Source organism: Paramormyrops kingsleyae, chromosome 11 (assembly GCF_048594095.1).
Source record: "Paramormyrops kingsleyae isolate MSU_618 chromosome 11, PKINGS_0.4, whole genome shotgun sequence".
NCBI lineage: Eukaryota > Metazoa > Chordata > Actinopteri > Osteoglossiformes > Mormyridae > Paramormyrops > Paramormyrops kingsleyae.
The window spans coordinates 17,550,656-17,568,126 of record NC_132807.1 but is presented as its reverse complement, the minus strand read 5'-3'; the positions used below and the strand labels follow the sequence as shown (position 1 = coordinate 17,568,126).

The following is a 17,471-nucleotide window of genomic DNA, read 5'->3' as shown; positions in this document are numbered from 1 at the left end:
CTGCTATACTGAGCAGGTCTCTGCTAGGAAAAATGCTGCAATGTCACGCTCCTGCTGGAGATGGGAGGAGCAGCTCCAGGATGGGGAGGGTGGGGGAGTCGACTTCCCTCGCTCTGTTCCGCAGCTCAGTTCCTGTGGTGTTTAACTACCACACCCAGCGGTGAGCACACAGCTTGGGCTATCTGTTCTGTGCAACTTCTGAGCTCTGTCCACTAAGGTAAGGCCCTGACCTGCTCTCTCACTACTTTCTGAACGCTGCTTCTGCCTTCTGCCTCTGGGAACGTCCTGGGACCAGCTGTTGTCACAAGATGTGGGTTGTTTCTTGTTGGGAAGTTGGCTTTCGTACTGACTGCCCTGATCCAAGTAAGCCAACCTGGTAAGCTACCAAACATCTAGTCTAGCAATAATGGTCTTCCCCGAGTGTCCGTCCATCTGTCTGTCTGACGGCTTGTCTGCTGTCTTCGTTTTATTTTTTACGTGGTACTGAACTATGTGGTAAAGTTATGTGCAGTTGTTTTCTATTTGTGACTGATCTAAAGCAGTTTTATCTCAAGAAATCTCCATCATGTGCTGTCATCTGATCTTTAAAGGAAAAACCTTCTCACAGAACTTAGTCTGCTGAGTGATCTACTGATGGTGTTACAGGGCGTGTCTGAGCAAGACTCGGGTAGGACAGTCAGTCTTACACTGCAGAATAAGTACATACACACTATAATTATCCTGCTTTGTAAATATTCGTTGTGGGTTGTTTATTATATTATTATAACCGTATTAACTTCAAATGCCTTGAGTGCCTGGCTAGACTTTAAAAAACTGTTGGTTTATATCGGTATATCAGGATATGATGTAATGAAAATTTTCTGCAAAAAGGATTCTTTATTTAACGGTGCACAGGATCCTGATTCATCTGGTGCCTTAGAACAGCTATTTGTTCTGTTCTCAGAATACTTCTGTGGTTGGCTTGTTGCTAGGTAATCATAAAAACACAATTACACAACATAAGAACATGCAGATGAAGCAAACGACAGAAATGCCTTGCCTGATTGGTTCTCATGTAACGATCACTCATTTACCTGTTGTGTAGTAGTGTGGAGTGGTGTTTAAGTGTAATTGCAATATGTTTCTATAAAAAACAGCCAGATAAAATGAGGCCTTGTAACATTTAACCTTCCAGGATTCTTTCCAGTAATAGAAGTGGTCTTCCTTTACACAGAAATCCTTGCGTGTTTTTTTTGTAAACGGGTCTGGAATTCTTTCCATGCCGCTGATTGGAGGTATTTGCCCCGATTGTCTGCAGGAAAGTGAAAATGGCTTTGGTGTCTGAGTTCCTGGGTCAACTCACTCTGAATCTGGGCCCAGTGAGTACCAGCCTCTCTCCATCTGCCTGCCATTACACTAACAGCAGCTCCATGCCGCAATTGCCAGCACAGCTGTCCTTTGTCTAGACTAGTCACCCGTCTCTGCCAAGCCATCCCATAATGCCTTTACTTAACGGCTTCACTCTCAGTTTAAATGAGCAAGCGATCCTTGCACAGTAAGATTTTGACATTGTTTGAATTTCTAGGCAAGTGAGCCCAAATACCCCAGCGTGGTTCCTGTGGTCGACTTCGACCCCGACAAGGATGCTGCCAGGATCGAGACGGCCATCAAAACTAAAGGTAGGAGGTCCCCACCCTGCACTGAAGTACACCCCCCCCCCCCACCACCACCTCCCTGATCTGTGCCGTTACCCACAGATAAACTGTAAACTAAATATTTATCCAGGCAAGGAGCTAAAGCCTTTCTCAACACCAGGCCTTTCCACTCCAATAGAAACTGATGCGATAGATGGAGGTCTTTGTTCTGAAAAGAGCAGAGAAAATAAAGCTGGCATTTGGTATTTCTGACTCACCTTCCTGTCTGCATGCATTCAGAGCAGAGGGGGGGGGCATTCCACGGACCGCACCCTCGTGTCGGTCACGGCCTCACACCCCCCCCCCCCCCCCAGCCGGGGGCCCTGGCAGAGAGAGGCACTCCCCTGTGATGAAATGCCTCATGTCATTTCTCATTTCATCATTCTGCTTTTTTTTTTTTTTTTTTTTTTTTAAATGGGTAAGATCCTCTGGATTTGAATGGAAGCAGTAACAGGGAAGAGCAGCTGTGTGCTCTTTCGTTAGAGTTTTGATAGTGAAGCCCAGTCACAAAAAGGCTGATATATATTCAACTTATTTATATATAGCGCCTTTCACATATCCAGCCATGGAAAAAATTAAGAGACCACAGCACAATTTTTTGTTTCACACATTTCTCAATTTCTAGGTGTGAGTCTGTGAATATATTTTTTTTTTGAAAACTACAGCCTGCCTCTTCCCTGTTTCTCATTGATGAAGGGCTGCTTTATGGAACTTCAGTCCTGCTTCTTGAAGCCTGATACAAACTATCCTAGCAGTGCACTTCACACCTGCACTTAATGTTTCCCATTCCTTTTGAAGGTCACTTGATGTCATCCTACAATTCATGGAAAACTGTTAATGGTCGTCTCTGGCATTAGAAAGTCACTTCTGCCCTTTACTTGGCTGGTTTATGGTCGTTCCCAATGTCTCCTCCTGCTGCCTTAGAAACTTTGAACCTAGAAGCAACCTGCTGCTCAGTGTAGCCTTCTGTGATTAAACCAGGATTTAAAAATGCAGAGTTGTTTAAAAATATAGTGTGATCTCTTAATTTTTTCCACAGCTGTAGTACATGGATGTGTTGTAATACAATTCTATATGATTTATACAGAATAATTCAAAAACATGGAAAAGGGTAGGCAAAGAAATGAAAGAAAAAATGCAGCCAGATGACGGAGGAGAGGATATATATGCAAAACGAATGCAAAAATGCCTGGTCATTTATCTCAGGAGTGGATGAGCAGACTATCATCGACATCCTGACCAAACGGAGCTACGCTCAGCGCAGGGAAATCGCCTTCGCATATGAGAGGAGAGCCAAGAAGGTAAGGGAGGACGGTCATTCGCTGCACCTCCATTCCGCTCTCAAAATGGCCACTGTCACCTTGGCATATCTAATTCCTCTATGCTGGTATCATGCAAACACAAGGTTGTGTTTCCAGGATATGATCAGCGCTCTCAAGGGGGCGCTGTCCGGCTCCCTCGAGTCTGTCATCCTGGGGCTGATGAAAAGTACGTCTCAGTTCGACGCCACTGAGATCAGGGCCTCCATCAAGGTGAGCCTGAAGCGTGTCACATGTCAGCGCCCCGTCCTGCTGGTCAGACAAATACAGATCGATTCAGAGTCTGAGTGCTCTGACTTGCCATCAGGACACATCTTGATCAAGGCAATTTTTTCCGCGGACATAGTATTTTAAAACGTAGCCCATGTAATTTTTTTCTCTCCCCCACAATCAAAACATTTTGCCATGGACACAGACAAGTCCTGCCACAGATGCATTTGGCACAAACAGGATTACAGGCAGTAAAATATGATATGAATGCATTAAAAAAAAAAAAGTAGGTCAAAACTATTATCAGCAGATGGTGCTGCGTATCTAACCCCTGGTGGAAAGAAGTGAGCAAGAGTCACTTGGGCCTGAAATCGAGGGAGGGAGGGAAGAGCAGATAGAGGGAGTTATTTAGCAATTTAGCCATTTGCGGTGGATCCTTCTGCAGTGTGCTGGGAGGGAGCCGGCTTTGGAGGATTCTGATTGGTGGGGCGCTGTGTCCGTGATCAGAAGGGCGCTGGTTCATATCCCAGTGTCAGGAGCAATTTCACCGTCGGGACCTTGAGCAAAACCTTAAAGCCCCAATTGCTTCAGTGACTGTCTGACCCTGTTGTGGCTTTGGATTAAAGCGTCTGCTAAAATAAATTAAACGATTAATACACTCAACAGGAAGGCTGGTAGCCAGCATGTCAGGGTAGATTGTTAACCAGCAGCCTCACCAACCTGAAACAGAACAGTGTGGTTTCAAACACAGGCTGCAAAGGAGGTTTTTTGTACCTATTTTTTGTGAGGCCCTATTATTAATTTACAGCTGAATTTATAAAGCGACGAGTGATGGAGAGAGATGGGAAGCTTGGGCTGTTTCTGAGATGAAAAAGGGACCTGGTGATGCCTCTCAGCCTAACATTACAAAGCGAGATTTGAGTTTTTGTTTTATAAATTATGAATTAAATACTCCTTTCGGCACATGAATGAGAAACGAGGGAAGCTCATGCAGTACTTTGCTGCCCTCTGCTGGTGAAACCAATGTAAGGCAGGACAGAACTTGCAGCAGCTACTCATTTATCTGCCTTGAGCTCAAGTAAAAACTTAAACACAGGACAGGATACTATTGGTCCCGAAATTGTCTATGAAACCAAGAAGATTTCATAGCTAGTACTTTATTTATCCCTTCTGTAGCTTGGCCTCTCTTTCAGGTCACCTACTCTGTGCAGAGGCACCAACTGAGGTGCATAAACTTACAAACCTTTGATGCATCAGCATGAACTCTGCAGCTGCACGTGATGTGAAACTGGGTCCCACAACCTCTGATGCATCCCCATGTTTCTCTCCAGGGTTTGGGGACAGATGAGGAGACCCTGATCGAGATGGTCTGCTCTCGCAGCAACGAAGAGTTAGTGGATATCAGGAGGGTCTACAAGGATTGTGAGTGGCAGGTGCCGCCGTCGCATTTGTGTGTCGCATGTCGCCGTGTCTGACGCTCAGCTGCTTCCACAGTGTTTAAGAAAGAGCTGGAGAAGGACGTTGCCGGAGATACCTCAGGGCAGTTTGCGAAGCTGCTTCTGGCCCTGGTCCAGGTACATTCATAGAGGGGGGGGGACTCTTCCTATGGCTCTTGGCTGAACTCCATACTGACCATTCTGTCCCCTGACAGACGAAAAGGGATGATCCCAGCAGTGTCGTGGACTACGAGAAGATCGACATGGATGCCAGGGTAATTACACGAGTGTGACCGCTCCCGGGCTATGTCTGGCGAGTACGTCACACAGGTGCAATCCCAGCAATGGGTGCTAGGGGGCAGGGTGCTGCTCCACATTTATTAACTGCTGCTGTCGCCTTGCTGTTGTGCCTTTTCACTGGACAGGCCTTGTATGAAGCTGGAGTCAAGAGGAAAGGGACAGATGTGGCCACATGGATCAGTATCATGACCGAAAGGAGTGTCCCTCACTTGCAGAAGGGTATCATGAACCTTCGGGCACCTAGAGCTCGCCATCTCCTAGTAGACGTTACTGAAAACAGACCACGACACACCATACAACTACAACCTACAGCCATGTCCATACCTGCACACCCCTCTTAATATTCAGTACTAACATTAATTAATATTGTCTAATTTACACTGCCTTGTTTACACTATGTCCAGTTTGTCTGTTTCCTTGTCTGTCTGATTGCTTCTCTGCTTGTCTGTCTCTCAACCTGCCTCTCTCATTCCCTGTCTGTCTCTCTCTGCCTCTGTCCATCTGTCTCTCTCTTGTCTCTACTTGCCTGTCTGTCTTAGTCTGTCTGCCTCCATGTCTTAGTCAGTCTGTCTCTCTCTCTCTTTGTCTCTGTCTATCTTTCTGCCTATCTGTCCATCTGTCTGTTTCTCTGTATGGCTGTTTCTCTGTCTGTGTCTCAGCACAAATGCCTGGCTGTTTATATCATTTTCCGTTTCTTAGTCTGTCTGTCTATCATCCCAACATTGGTGTCTTTTTTCAGTGTTTGAAAGGTACAAGAGCTACAGCCCCTACGACATGAAGGAGAGCATCTGCAAGGAGGTGAAGGGTGATCTGGAGAAATCCTTCCTCACTCTGGGTACGACATCATCATTCTCCCCCCGGTTTTATCCCATGCGTCCCCCTGGTGTTACCTGCAGCTGCACTACCCCAGTGACGTCCGGTTTGGGCCACACACTCCATCTTTCAGGCGCGTGGTGTGGCATCCTGCTGTTCGGGGGGACTAGCTGTTTGCCGCCCCCCCCAGGCATTCTGCCTTCTTCACAGCCCATTTGTACTCTGCTAGCAGTAGATTCATTTCTTATTAAACATAATTGCAAGCTGTTTGGAGAAAAACAACATTTGATTTCAAGGGATGCCCCGCGGAAATGGTGGCCTGGTGCCGAGGCACCCGAGGCAGCCTTCAAACTAGGAACCCTTCACAGGGAACATGGGGAACCGCCAAGGAAAATCCGAAGCAGCCCTCTAACTAGGAACCCTTCACAGGGAACATGGGGAACCGCCAATGAAAATGCAAGGCTGAGAACGCCAGTTATTCAAACGTGCACTCTCTCTCTCCCTCTCTCTCTTTCGCAGTTGAGTGCCTTGAAAACAAACAGCTGTACTTCGCAAACCGGCTGAATGATGCCATGAAGGTAAATTTAAATCGCCACCTGAAACAGCTTCATTATCATCTTTCAACTCACAATGACGACACTGTAAAAGATGCACTGGCAGACTGTTTCAAAGCCATGCTTATTTTCTCATGAAAAGGTATTTAAGAGGCAGATCAAAGCATGTCTGTCTGTCTCTCTCTCTGTCTGATGGATCACTGGACCTGACTGGCAATAGAGCTCATGAAGCAGGTCTTCATGAGACCTTCTGGTTAGTGCATGTGCCTCTAATTGTTTGACTATAAATAACATGGAGGTTGCATTCTTCCTGCCAATCAGGCCAAAGGGGCAAAGGAGAAGGTGCTGACGAGGATTATGGTGTCCCGTTGTGAGGTCGACCTCGTTAAGATCCGCTCGGAGTTTAAGAAGCTGTCTGGGAAGTCACTGCACCAGACGATCACTGTGAGTTCCCAGCAGCTTTGGCTCCCGTCCTGCCCTAGGTGGAGCCTGAACCCAGGGGGTGATACACCTAAATCTCTGCCATTGCCCCCTGTAGGAGCACACCAAGGGAGACTACCAGAAGGTCCTGCTAGGCCTGTGTGGGGGAGATGACTAAGTCAGACTGCGTTCCTCCAGGGGGAGACTACTGCAGGGCACATCAATATGAGACACCCTGCTGTCCCAAGAAGAATCATCAGTCTCCATATCCCACTCAGAGCAGTGTTACAGAGAGACATGGAATTATCCCTCACATTGGAAGTACTGATGACTTTTGTAATCTTGTTCTGTCGTTAAATACATGTCATTCGAAATACTTCCCTTGCCTGGTTTTTGTTATTCTTGACGCCTGTGAAACTTTCGTTATACGTGTTCGTATTATGTGCCACTAGAGGGCGCTGGAGGGCTAGAATTCATCGGTGTGTCTGGATGCGGCCTAAAACCACAGCGGCCCGCCGCGCTCCTGACGTCGTTTTTTATATACATAAAGTGCGGCTGGACGTTTGATTTAAATTTTAGACTTCTCATCGTTTCACTCTCGAAACATGATTTTTCTTACCTTAATGTTTTATCCTTCTTTCAGATCATTTTACGAGTGAAAGTTTCAGAAAAGGGGAAGGAATTGTCTGCAGTCAGTTAAATAATTTGAGATTTCCTGTGCAGAATTCGGTATATAGTCCTGAAAAGAGCAGAATGTATATGTACAGCATTCGTATTAAAACAAAAACAAGTTGCGACACTGAAAATAATTAGCCTGCGTACATACATACCCCGTGTGTGCATTACAGAGCGCTTCGTCGTCGCCTGTCCCCGAAGGCTTCTTGTGCACTTTTCTGTGCTTTGTTCACATCTCAAATCCTCCCTCTATCATTTTATTCCCTAATTGCAAACTTCTGAATCATGTTATATAACAGCCACTTTTCTTCTTACACGAAGCTCTAATTTTCCTCATCCGTTTTTTCCCTCTTTCAAGAGGAGGCTTTATTTAGATTTTTTAATCGTTAGTGTGTTTTCCTTTGTTTGTTTGGCACATTTTTTTAATTAAAAATGTTAATTTAACCTCCAGCTACAATGATTTGCATACTTCCGAACGGCTCCTATATGATCCTCCTGTTTAGTTTGCGGTCTCCCAGGATGAGAGCGGGATCCGCCGTGGCACTGACAGAATAAGGGGAAAGTACAGCGTCACTTTTCCGGGGGAAAGGCGCCATACCACAGCAGCACAAAGCGGGGTGGGGATTGTCGGGGCGCGAACTCATGAGTTCAGAGCATGGATCTTAGTGAATCCGGTGTTTGCTGCCGCCTTGCCGTCTTAAGCGCACCCCGGGCTGAATAGTTAGCGCGACGATGGTCAGTAAGAGCAGACAGGAACCGCTGATGAGCCATAGGACACGCAGGGAAACTCCAGCCCACGCCCTCACGTCACCGGCCACTGGCCGCAAGGCGACATCGTTGAAGCACCTGTATTATTTGCGGTAAATATATGAGTTGCGACCACATTCCTGAGAGTGCAGTTTCTGTAACATATGTGTATTCCCGCAAAAATGTATAAGCACCTGAATTTATTATCATTAAGCAGTAATTTTGATGAGAACATTACCCCCTTTGTGATGTTTTATGTTTATTGGCAATAAAAGATAAAATATAGTGTAAAGGAATGTAAAATAGTATTTTGTAAAGCAGGAGTGCGATTTATGCCGGGATCCATTGACAGATTAATCTGCAGGTCATAAAGTGGAGAGTAGCTGCCGTATTTTTTCTTTTATGTGGATGTACAACATGCTATTCTGTCACGGGGCTGCCCTGCGGGACGCGACCACGTCCTGCAAAAAAATCACCGTTTATCGCTGCGAAAAGTATCGGGGACTTTCACACATAGACTGTTTTTATCCACGGAATGTGTATGTGCATGAGAAGAAAACCGATAAATTACCAGAAGGGATTTTTTACGATCAAATATACTACTACTTCTCAATCACAGATCAAAAGCATTACTTTCTCAGTTTAAGGTTTAAAGAGAACAAATAACTAAAATTCAGCTTGACCTCGTAGCTAACCTGCCAAAACCTGGCCCATAAATACTAAATACAAATCACTATTATCACAGTACAATTAAAATTGTGATTACGCAACATATTAAACTTTGCATCAATATTAGCTGGATGCCAGTATGACAGACAGAAGCAGAGTGCTGAGAGTAACGACCCCACAGACAGCGCAGCTGCCAGTTTGGACCCTCGCACAACATGAAATGACCTTCCTTACAGCGTCACGCTGAGAGCTGGCTGCTGATTCCTGGCAGCGGCTGCAGCGGACCTGGTGTGACGACAGCGTGTCACACCCCAGGTGTCCCACCCAGTGAGCGTCTCAGACTCGCCTGCCAATCGCACTGCCAAACCGCTCGGGGTTGGGTGTAGGGTGTAGAGTTCCCTCCCTCCCCACCCAGAGTGGCAGTGAGCCTGGGATGTGCGTCTCAGGACGAGCAGACAGCAGCAGCAGCGACAGACTGCCTCCTGCGGGCAGCGGCCCCGGGCCCCGGGCCCTCAGTGACGCTCAGGGAAGTGGCCATATTAAAATTTAAAGGCACAGCTGCTGAGATGCTGACAGCCCAACTCACAAGCCCACCCTGACCATTCCCCCGCCCCGATACACGGCCCCACCCCGACCGTCCCCTTGTCGCGATTCACGGCCCCACCCTGACAGTCCCTGACCATCCCCCCGCCCCGATACACGGCTCCACCCTGACCGTCCCCCCGCCCCGATACACGGCCCCACCCTGACCGTCCCCCCGCCCCAATATATGGCCCCACCCCGACCGTCCCCTTGTCGCGATTCACGGCCCCACCCTGACAGTCCCTGACCGTCCCCCCGCCCCGATACACGGCCCCACCCTAACCACCACCCTGCCCCGATACCTGGCCCCGCCCCCCACCACTGCCCCGCCCCCAATCGCCATCCTGCCCCTATACTCTGCCCCACCCCTGACCGGTGTCTTGTCCCGAACATGACCATAATGATAAATAAGATGCGATTCTGCTCACTTGGGCATGCTGGCAGCACTGAAGGGTATCTCCTCTTAACTACTCTTGTTATCTGGCTTTTTGAGCCCATCAAGCGAGTTTCCTGCCTTTGGTGCTGTCAAGGCCGCCTCGTTCGCTGAGTGGAGTGAGACGACAGAGACGCATCCGCCCGGCCCCCACCCGGCCCCCACCCGCCCACTTCCCCCCGCCTGCCTTTTGTAGTCACTCCACAGAAACTGACAAAAGGGGGGAAAAAAAGCATTAAAATCACTCAAACTTACGTTCTGTTCAACAGTAAAATCAGAAACTTTCTAAGATCAAGTTATTTTCTTAAATTTAAGGGAAAATTAAAAGCAGTACAATGTACAGAATGTATGGTCAACATGTCATTGTTACTTGAACTTGACACAGATGTACTTATTAATGGCATCCAATAATGGGGGTTGCCAAGGTCTTTTTTTGCAGGGAACAATATTTCAGAAAAAAGGTTTGTATTGAAATATTCTCTGCATTTTCACCAGCAGGTTCACTGCTCCGCTGAACCACATGGATGCTGTGGCTGCAGGTTCTAACCACGTATGTAACACGTATGAATGCAGTGGCCTGGGTGCCCCCCCCATCATGATGTACCCAGTACACTCAATGTCATGTGGAAATGTGAAAGGCAAGGCCACCCCCAAGGCCGGGAGGTGTGAAAAACACATGAAGGACTCTCCCCCCAACCCACCCCAGAGCCAAGTGGAATCTACCATGGCCTGCCCTACCCATCCCGCAGAGTCTTAGTCTTCATCTCGAGAAAACGAGATGAAGTCTTTGCTTTTACCAGGAATACTCCTCTGGTCAGAAGAAAACAGAGACAGAGGGGGAGAGCAGGAAATGACTGCAGGTACATGGGGATCAGTACGGCAGCTCGACGGGGCCAAGGAGAACCCGGCAACACCAAGTGTCTCCTGGCGACAGCCAATCGGCTCCCCTGCCTCCTGGAGGAGTGCCCCGCCCACTGTGCACACCGGCTAATTGACAGTGTCTGGCAGCGTGCCGAGGGGGGGGGGACGTGGGCGGGACTCGTGGCGCGGAGCCAACGTGCTAATCGTGATTGGCTGTGAAGTGGCTGTAATCGCCTCTTTCAGGTGGGTGTTTGTACAAGCCGGCAGCGATAACCCCGTTTGTTTGTAACTTTCTGAGAACAGGTTAAGAGAAACATCATGGCAGGTAAACGCTGCAGCTCTCGCCATTAATCGCCAGCTTTCATGAAGAGCTCACTGAAAGAGAGAGACCTGAACATGCATCTTCAGCACGAGGCCTCCACGTTTTGGGTGGGGGGCGGGGGGGGATTGGAGGAGGATGAAAGATTGAGGTAGAACCTCAGAAGGCAAAATAGTTCAAGAAACAGACTTAGACCCAAAGACAGTAAATCCAAGTAACTGCATCCATCCATCCATCCATCCATCCATTATTCAACCACTTATCCAGGGAGGGGTCACGGGGGGAGCCTATCTCAGGCAGCACAGGAACAACACAGAAGGAAACAAACACACTCCACACACTGTGTGTGATTCGAACCCCCAAGCCCGGAGGTTTGAAGCTACAACACCACCTACTGTACCTAAATTGTTCCTGCTTCATTTACATGAATAAAGTGTGATAGGTGGCACAGTACAGTGTTAAATACAGACTGGAATATAAACAAAACCATTAATAATAAGCATCCAGGAATTAAACAATTACGCATCATACATCTGATATAATCTTATAAAAATTCATGTTCACCTATCCAGTTGAACTTCTCCACATAGAATAGAGAACTTCTACTCAATCTCTCAACAAAACCTGCTACTTAGGGGTTTAATTAATCAGCTACATAAACATGAAAGAACATATAAATTCTGTGTTTTGTTCTTAGACCTTGAGCAAACGCATCCCAAAGCTCTGCAAGATGAGCATGCTAATTTTACATATTTGTCAATTTGCAGAAATGGTGTATTTCTGAGCCTTAAAGAATATAAGCAGAGGAGGGTGTCCTACGCACCCCAATGAGTTTTATTGTTTAATTTTGAACCCATGACCCGCTGGTGCAGACGTGTCATTTAAAGCATGTTTAATCCAGGACGGTCACGCCGCCTTAATCCCATTTTAGGCAACCCGCTTGTCACACTTCCTGTCCTGCCGTCTGCCCGTGATTCAAATCCAAGCCCCGTCACCTTCATGCAAGGGACCCAAATCAGGCAGCCAGGCACTCAAACATGAACCAAATGTCAGCCCCAAGCCATGGAGAAATAAGTGGCGACGTTAGTAATTAGCATGGCGGCGCGCTGCCTTCACGGTGCGAGCTCTCTGCTGCCGTGTTCACCCCCAGAGGCCGGACGCAGCATCACAAAGTGCTGCATGTAAGACTACCTCACATACTGACTGTGATCTGAAAATAAAAGTACTCAAAGTAAGATAAACTTCATATATATATATATATATATATATAAAGAGAGAGAGACACACGCTATATGGACAAAAGTATTGGGACACCTGGCCATTACACCTACAGGAACATTTGTGGCATCCAATTCTAAGTCCATATGCATCAGTATGGAGTTGGTCCCCCCTACAACTATAACAACTGCCACTCTTCTGGGAAGGATTTCCATAAGACCATGTCTTTATGGATCTTGCTTTGTGCACTGGGGCACAATCATGCTGGAATACAAAAGGGCCTTCCCCAAACTGTTCCCACAAAGATGGAGAATAGAATTGTACAAAATGTCTTGGTATGCTGAAGCATTAAGAGTTCCTTTCACTGGAACTAAGGCGCCTAGCCCAACCCCTGAAGAACAACCCCACACCATTATCCCTCCTCCACCAAACTTTACAGTTGCAGTCAGGCAGGTAATGTTCTCCTGGCACCTGCCAAACCCAGACTCATCCATCAGACTGCCAGACAGAGAAGCGTGACTCATCACTCCACAGAACACGTTTCCACTGCTCTTGGTTGGGCATTGCACTTGGTGATGTGATGATTCCATGCAGCTGCTCGGCCAAAGAAGCTCCCAGTACAGAGTTTTTGTGCTGAGGGTTAATGCCAGAGGAAGTTTGGAACTTTGCAGTTATTGAGTCACTTCATGACTGAGTTTCTGTTGATCTTAAATGTTTCCACTTACAGTTGGACAAACTTATTGCAAAGGTGGCATCCTATGACAGCACCACGCTTGATATCACTGAGCTCTTCAGAATGACCCATTCTTTCACAAACGTTTGTAAACCCGACTGCATTGCTAGGTGCTCGATTTTATACACCTGTGGCAATGAGTGTGAATGAAACATCTGAATTCAGTGAGTGAGAGGTGTGTCCCAATACTTCTGTCCAAATAGTGTACATATGACCCCTGACCTTTGGACAATTTGTGTTCCTTGTGATTGTTTATTGTTGGTTCATGTTAATTAACCCTGTGCCATTTGACAAAGTAACACCTTCAGAGGGGGGAGAGAGAAAGTCCCCGTTTCTGGGTTTTTATTATTATTTTTCCTTCTGCACTTCCCGCTATGTATCCTCGATAGATTCCAGTCGTCGAGGCGACACTTCAGGCCGAGCGCCGGGCTTGGTGCTGAAGCCGTTAATGCTGACACTTCCTGGCCCCGCACGTCCCCCCCGGACCCCCAGCGCTGTCCGGCTTTCCTCAGGGGGGCTTGGATATGGAAATGAGAGCGGGGGCAGCATTCGGAATGATGGCCGTAGCCTGCAGCCTTTGCACTAGAAAGAGTGAGAGATTCCTCTCGTTTTCCCCCTTTTTTGAATGTTTGGCTGCTGGGGAAACCGGCTCCCCTCTTTCTGACGAGTACAGAAACAGATTGAAAAAGGGCTGCCGTGGCCTGCAGGGCCAGAGCCTGAACCCAAAGGATGAGATGTTTCTGTGCAATTATTTTGTTGACCAGGTCATTGGCGAATCCCAGAAGAAGAGGAATGAAAGGAGAACTGACCAGGAGAAGGAGACGGGAATGGAGGTGAACTGGGTGGGAGAAAAGGACGGGAAGGGTGGAGAAATGGGTGGGAGAAGAGGACGGGAATGGAGGAGAACTGGCAGGGAGATGAGGATGGGAATGGAGGAGAACTGGCCGGGAGATGAGGATGGGAATGGAGGAGAACTGGCCGGGAGATGAGGATGGGAATGAAGGAGAACTGGCCAGAAGAAGAGGACGGGAACGGGGGAGAACTGGGTGGGAGAAGAGGACGGGAATGGAGGAGACCTGAGCAGGAGGAGAGGACGGGAAGGGTGGAGAAATGGGTGGGAGAAGAGGACGGGAATGGAGGAGAACTGGCCGGTAGATGAGGATGGGAATGGAGGAGAACTGACCAGGAGAAGAGGATGAGAATGGAGGAGGACTGGCCGGGAGAACAGGGCAGGAAGGGAGGAGAACTGGCTGGGAGAACAGGACGGGAAGAGAGGAAAACTGACTGGGAGGACAGGAATGGAGGAGAATTGGAGGCGCTGCTGTGCCTCACTGGTTAATTCTCTTGTAGAAGTTCCAAGTCAGCTGCATCATGCAATATCATACATATCATACTAATTATAAAGTAAGTGCAACAAATAGGACAGTAAAACAGGAAATACTACACGTGTCCATTATACATAGATGGATTGATGGGCAGGTAAAGGACAGCTTGGCCCACACTGTACTCTGTTCAGTTATGCTGTAGTAAAGCGTGCAGTTATACAGCGGAGGGGTTATAATTAGCTGCTTTATTGAGACAGTGCGCTTCCTGCCTCAGGACGCGTCTCGCACGCTGCTTTGATCAAAGCTACGCCCAGGGTGACGCAGACCAAGGCAACAGGCTCTCAGTGACGTGCAGAGAGTCAAACTTTGCTCTGCGAAGCCAGTCTGGGTGGGGGGTGGGGAGGTGGGTGTTACTTTAGGGGTTGCTGTGGGGGGTACGGCGGTGTGGGACAGAGCAATGCCACAATCACAGTTAAAGCAGAGGCTGACAGTAGACAGCAGGGACAGTACAACATGGAACGGAAGAAATTCCTAGAAACAACTCAGCAAAAATGAATAAATACCAAAGAGTGCATCTTTGTATATAAATACATAAAATAAAATTGTGTAGTTTTCTGTGATACTGATCAGTGATATTAAGCCCCAAACTAGTAAAAAATGGACAAACACATAAAAGGATCATTTTCCTGTATGAAGACAAGTTTCGTTCCCCTCATCTGAGCGTAAAGTGCGATGGCAGCACCCTCCGTGTCGGTTACCAGGAATAACACTCACACTGCTCTCTTTCCTACAGCAGTAACTGAAACACTGCAGCTGTCAGCAGCACAAGCAGAGATTCAACAAAGTGCACTAATTAGTCACAGGCTGGCACACAAACGTACACACAGACACACACACACACACACACATTTGTAATTATATCTTTGTGGGGACTCTCTATTCATTTCTATGGGGAAAACTCTAATCCCAACATGACGACCTTAACCTCTACCCAGCCCTAACCTTAACCATAAATAACCAAACAAAATACTTTTGGCATTTTCAGGTTTCTGGTTACTGGTCACAGATTTTTAGAAAATTGTTTCCACTTATGGGGACCGAAAAAATGTCATTACAAGATCAAAATAAGATTTTTATCACATTGTGGGGACAATCACGTACACACACACACACACACACACACAAACACACACACACGCACGCACATACACACACACATACATTTAATTTGCAAATTGCTATTTTGCCATTTACATTGTTTGCAGCTGATTTCATCTACAGGGACTTTCTACTGCAAACAATTGCCATAGATAAATGCTATGGATGTCAGAGTAGCGGAGACTAAACAAGGTATCGGTCATTATCATCACATGCCGGGAACATGGACGGCTGGCATTAATTAGCCATGGTATGTTTTAGCATAGTTGATGGGATAACACCTGCTCTCCGGGTAATTTATCTAACACAATAAATTACCTGGGAAAGAACAAACAAACCAAGCAAAACTTACATAATCACAGACAGACAGTCATACAGATAGACAGACATACAGAGAAACAGACAGAGAGACGGAGACAGACACACAGGGAAACAGACACACAGAGACACAGACAGACAGAGAGAGAGACAGAGACAGACACACAGGGAAACAGACACACAGAGAATCAGAGAGACAGACAGAGAGACGGAGACAGACACACAGGGAAGCAGACACACAGAGAATCAGAGAGACAGACAGAGAGACGGAGACAGACACACAGGGAAGCAGACAGACAGAGACACAGACAGAGAGACGGAGACAGACACACAGGGAAACAGACAGACAGAGACAGACAGACAGAGAAACAGACAGACAGAGAGACAGACAGACAAACAGACTGGCCGTAGGTGGGTAAGGAGTTATAGATTATAAAACCTGTATTCATTTGATGATGTGGTGCCAGGACAGACCAGAACATGAAGATCACACAGTGGTTTTGTTAATCAATCACCCACTAGCTGTGCCTCATGAAGGAAATGGAATAAATGCTGGATACTTGAAAGAACTGAGGGCATTTTTCCACCGCACCAGGTACTTAGAGAAGGTGTTGTTTTCCACTGGCATAAAAACTGGTACCGGAGCTGAATGACATCACAGCTGGAGACGGGTATTACTGAATTCAAAAAATGGCTGTAGTATATCATACGGCTTGCCGATGTGCAATATTAATACCAACATGTTAGGCACATACAATTCTTACATCACTAGTCAGCTGTATTAAAATAAGGCTTTTTCTTACTTTCAATTCTGTATGGACATTATAGCGTGGGGGGTTAAAGTTTCGCTAAAATATTTTTACTCTGTTACCCTGTCATAGGAAAAAAACTTAGCAAGCTTTGCAATTTTAATTATTATTCCTTTTATAGATCCTTATGTGTTTAAAAATCAGTTTAAAGTTTTACCTCTGCTGCTTTTGCATAAGCGCTGCATGCGTTCTCATTTTCATCTTTGCCATTTAAATCACTCGAAGATGAGTTTGTGAGAAATTTATGAACTCCTTTTTTGTTTTATAAATACCCCAATATTTATTACGACAAAATCACATCGCTATATATTGCTAATATATCCTATATACGTGCTGTATTAGTATATTCAACAAAATACTTTTTCATTACTTGTCATGCCATCCGGATCTTCTTGTTTTATATCTTCTTACAACCAAATTGCAATTTTTAAACTTTGTTTACCATTATTTTCTGAGTTTGCGGCTGTTTTCAAGGCGGCGTTGGTATTGTGTTTCAGAGGCAGGCTATTTGCATAATCAGTCGACAAACAAAGTGTTTAAACTCCCACCCTAAAGTATCGAAGTATCAAAGTACCCCAGCTGGTTTGGCACTTTCGGTACTGGAACTTTTGGTACTGGTACTTGACCAGAAGTCAATGGAAACGTGAAAGTGCCGAAAGTACCGTACCAAGAGTACCGTAATTGGTGCAGTGGAAAAGCGCCCTAAGTGAGGCACCTTCATAAAATGGAAAAAAAACTTGAGAAAACAGAGCTGGTGCTTTTGCAGGACAGAAACTGCTGCAGTGTCGATGACCTGTCTTAGCGATTTCACCCCCCCACACCTCTTTCTCTCTCCATGCCTCTCTCTGCTTCCAAAGTGATGCAAATGAGCCACGGAACCAGGAAGCCAAGACCTGGCA

At 46.7% G+C, this 17,471-nt stretch overlaps 1 protein-coding gene across 2 annotated transcripts; it reads left to right on the top strand.

Annotated features, from left to right (window-relative positions):
- The first annotated feature begins 78 nt into the window (after positions 1-78).
- anxa2b (annexin A2b) lies at positions 79-7,101 on the top strand. 2 transcript variants are annotated; one of them, XM_023817588.2, is made up of 13 exons: positions 79-217; positions 1,298-1,358; positions 1,565-1,658; positions 2,880-2,974; positions 3,092-3,205; positions 4,534-4,624; positions 4,697-4,776; positions 4,854-4,913; positions 5,064-5,157; positions 5,678-5,773; positions 6,271-6,329; positions 6,627-6,749; positions 6,844-7,101. In XM_023817588.2, the coding sequence occupies exons 2-13, from the start codon at positions 1,308-1,310 to the stop codon at positions 6,901-6,903; spliced, it is 1,017 nt and encodes a 338-aa protein (XP_023673356.2). In that variant the 5' UTR covers positions 79-217; positions 1,298-1,307; the 3' UTR covers positions 6,904-7,101. The 2 variants fall into 2 exon arrangements, with proteins under 2 accessions (XP_023673356.2, XP_023673346.2); XM_023817578.2 differs by lacking the exon at positions 79-217 and adding an exon at positions 224-376.
- Positions 7,102-17,471: the final 10,370 nt, after the last annotated feature.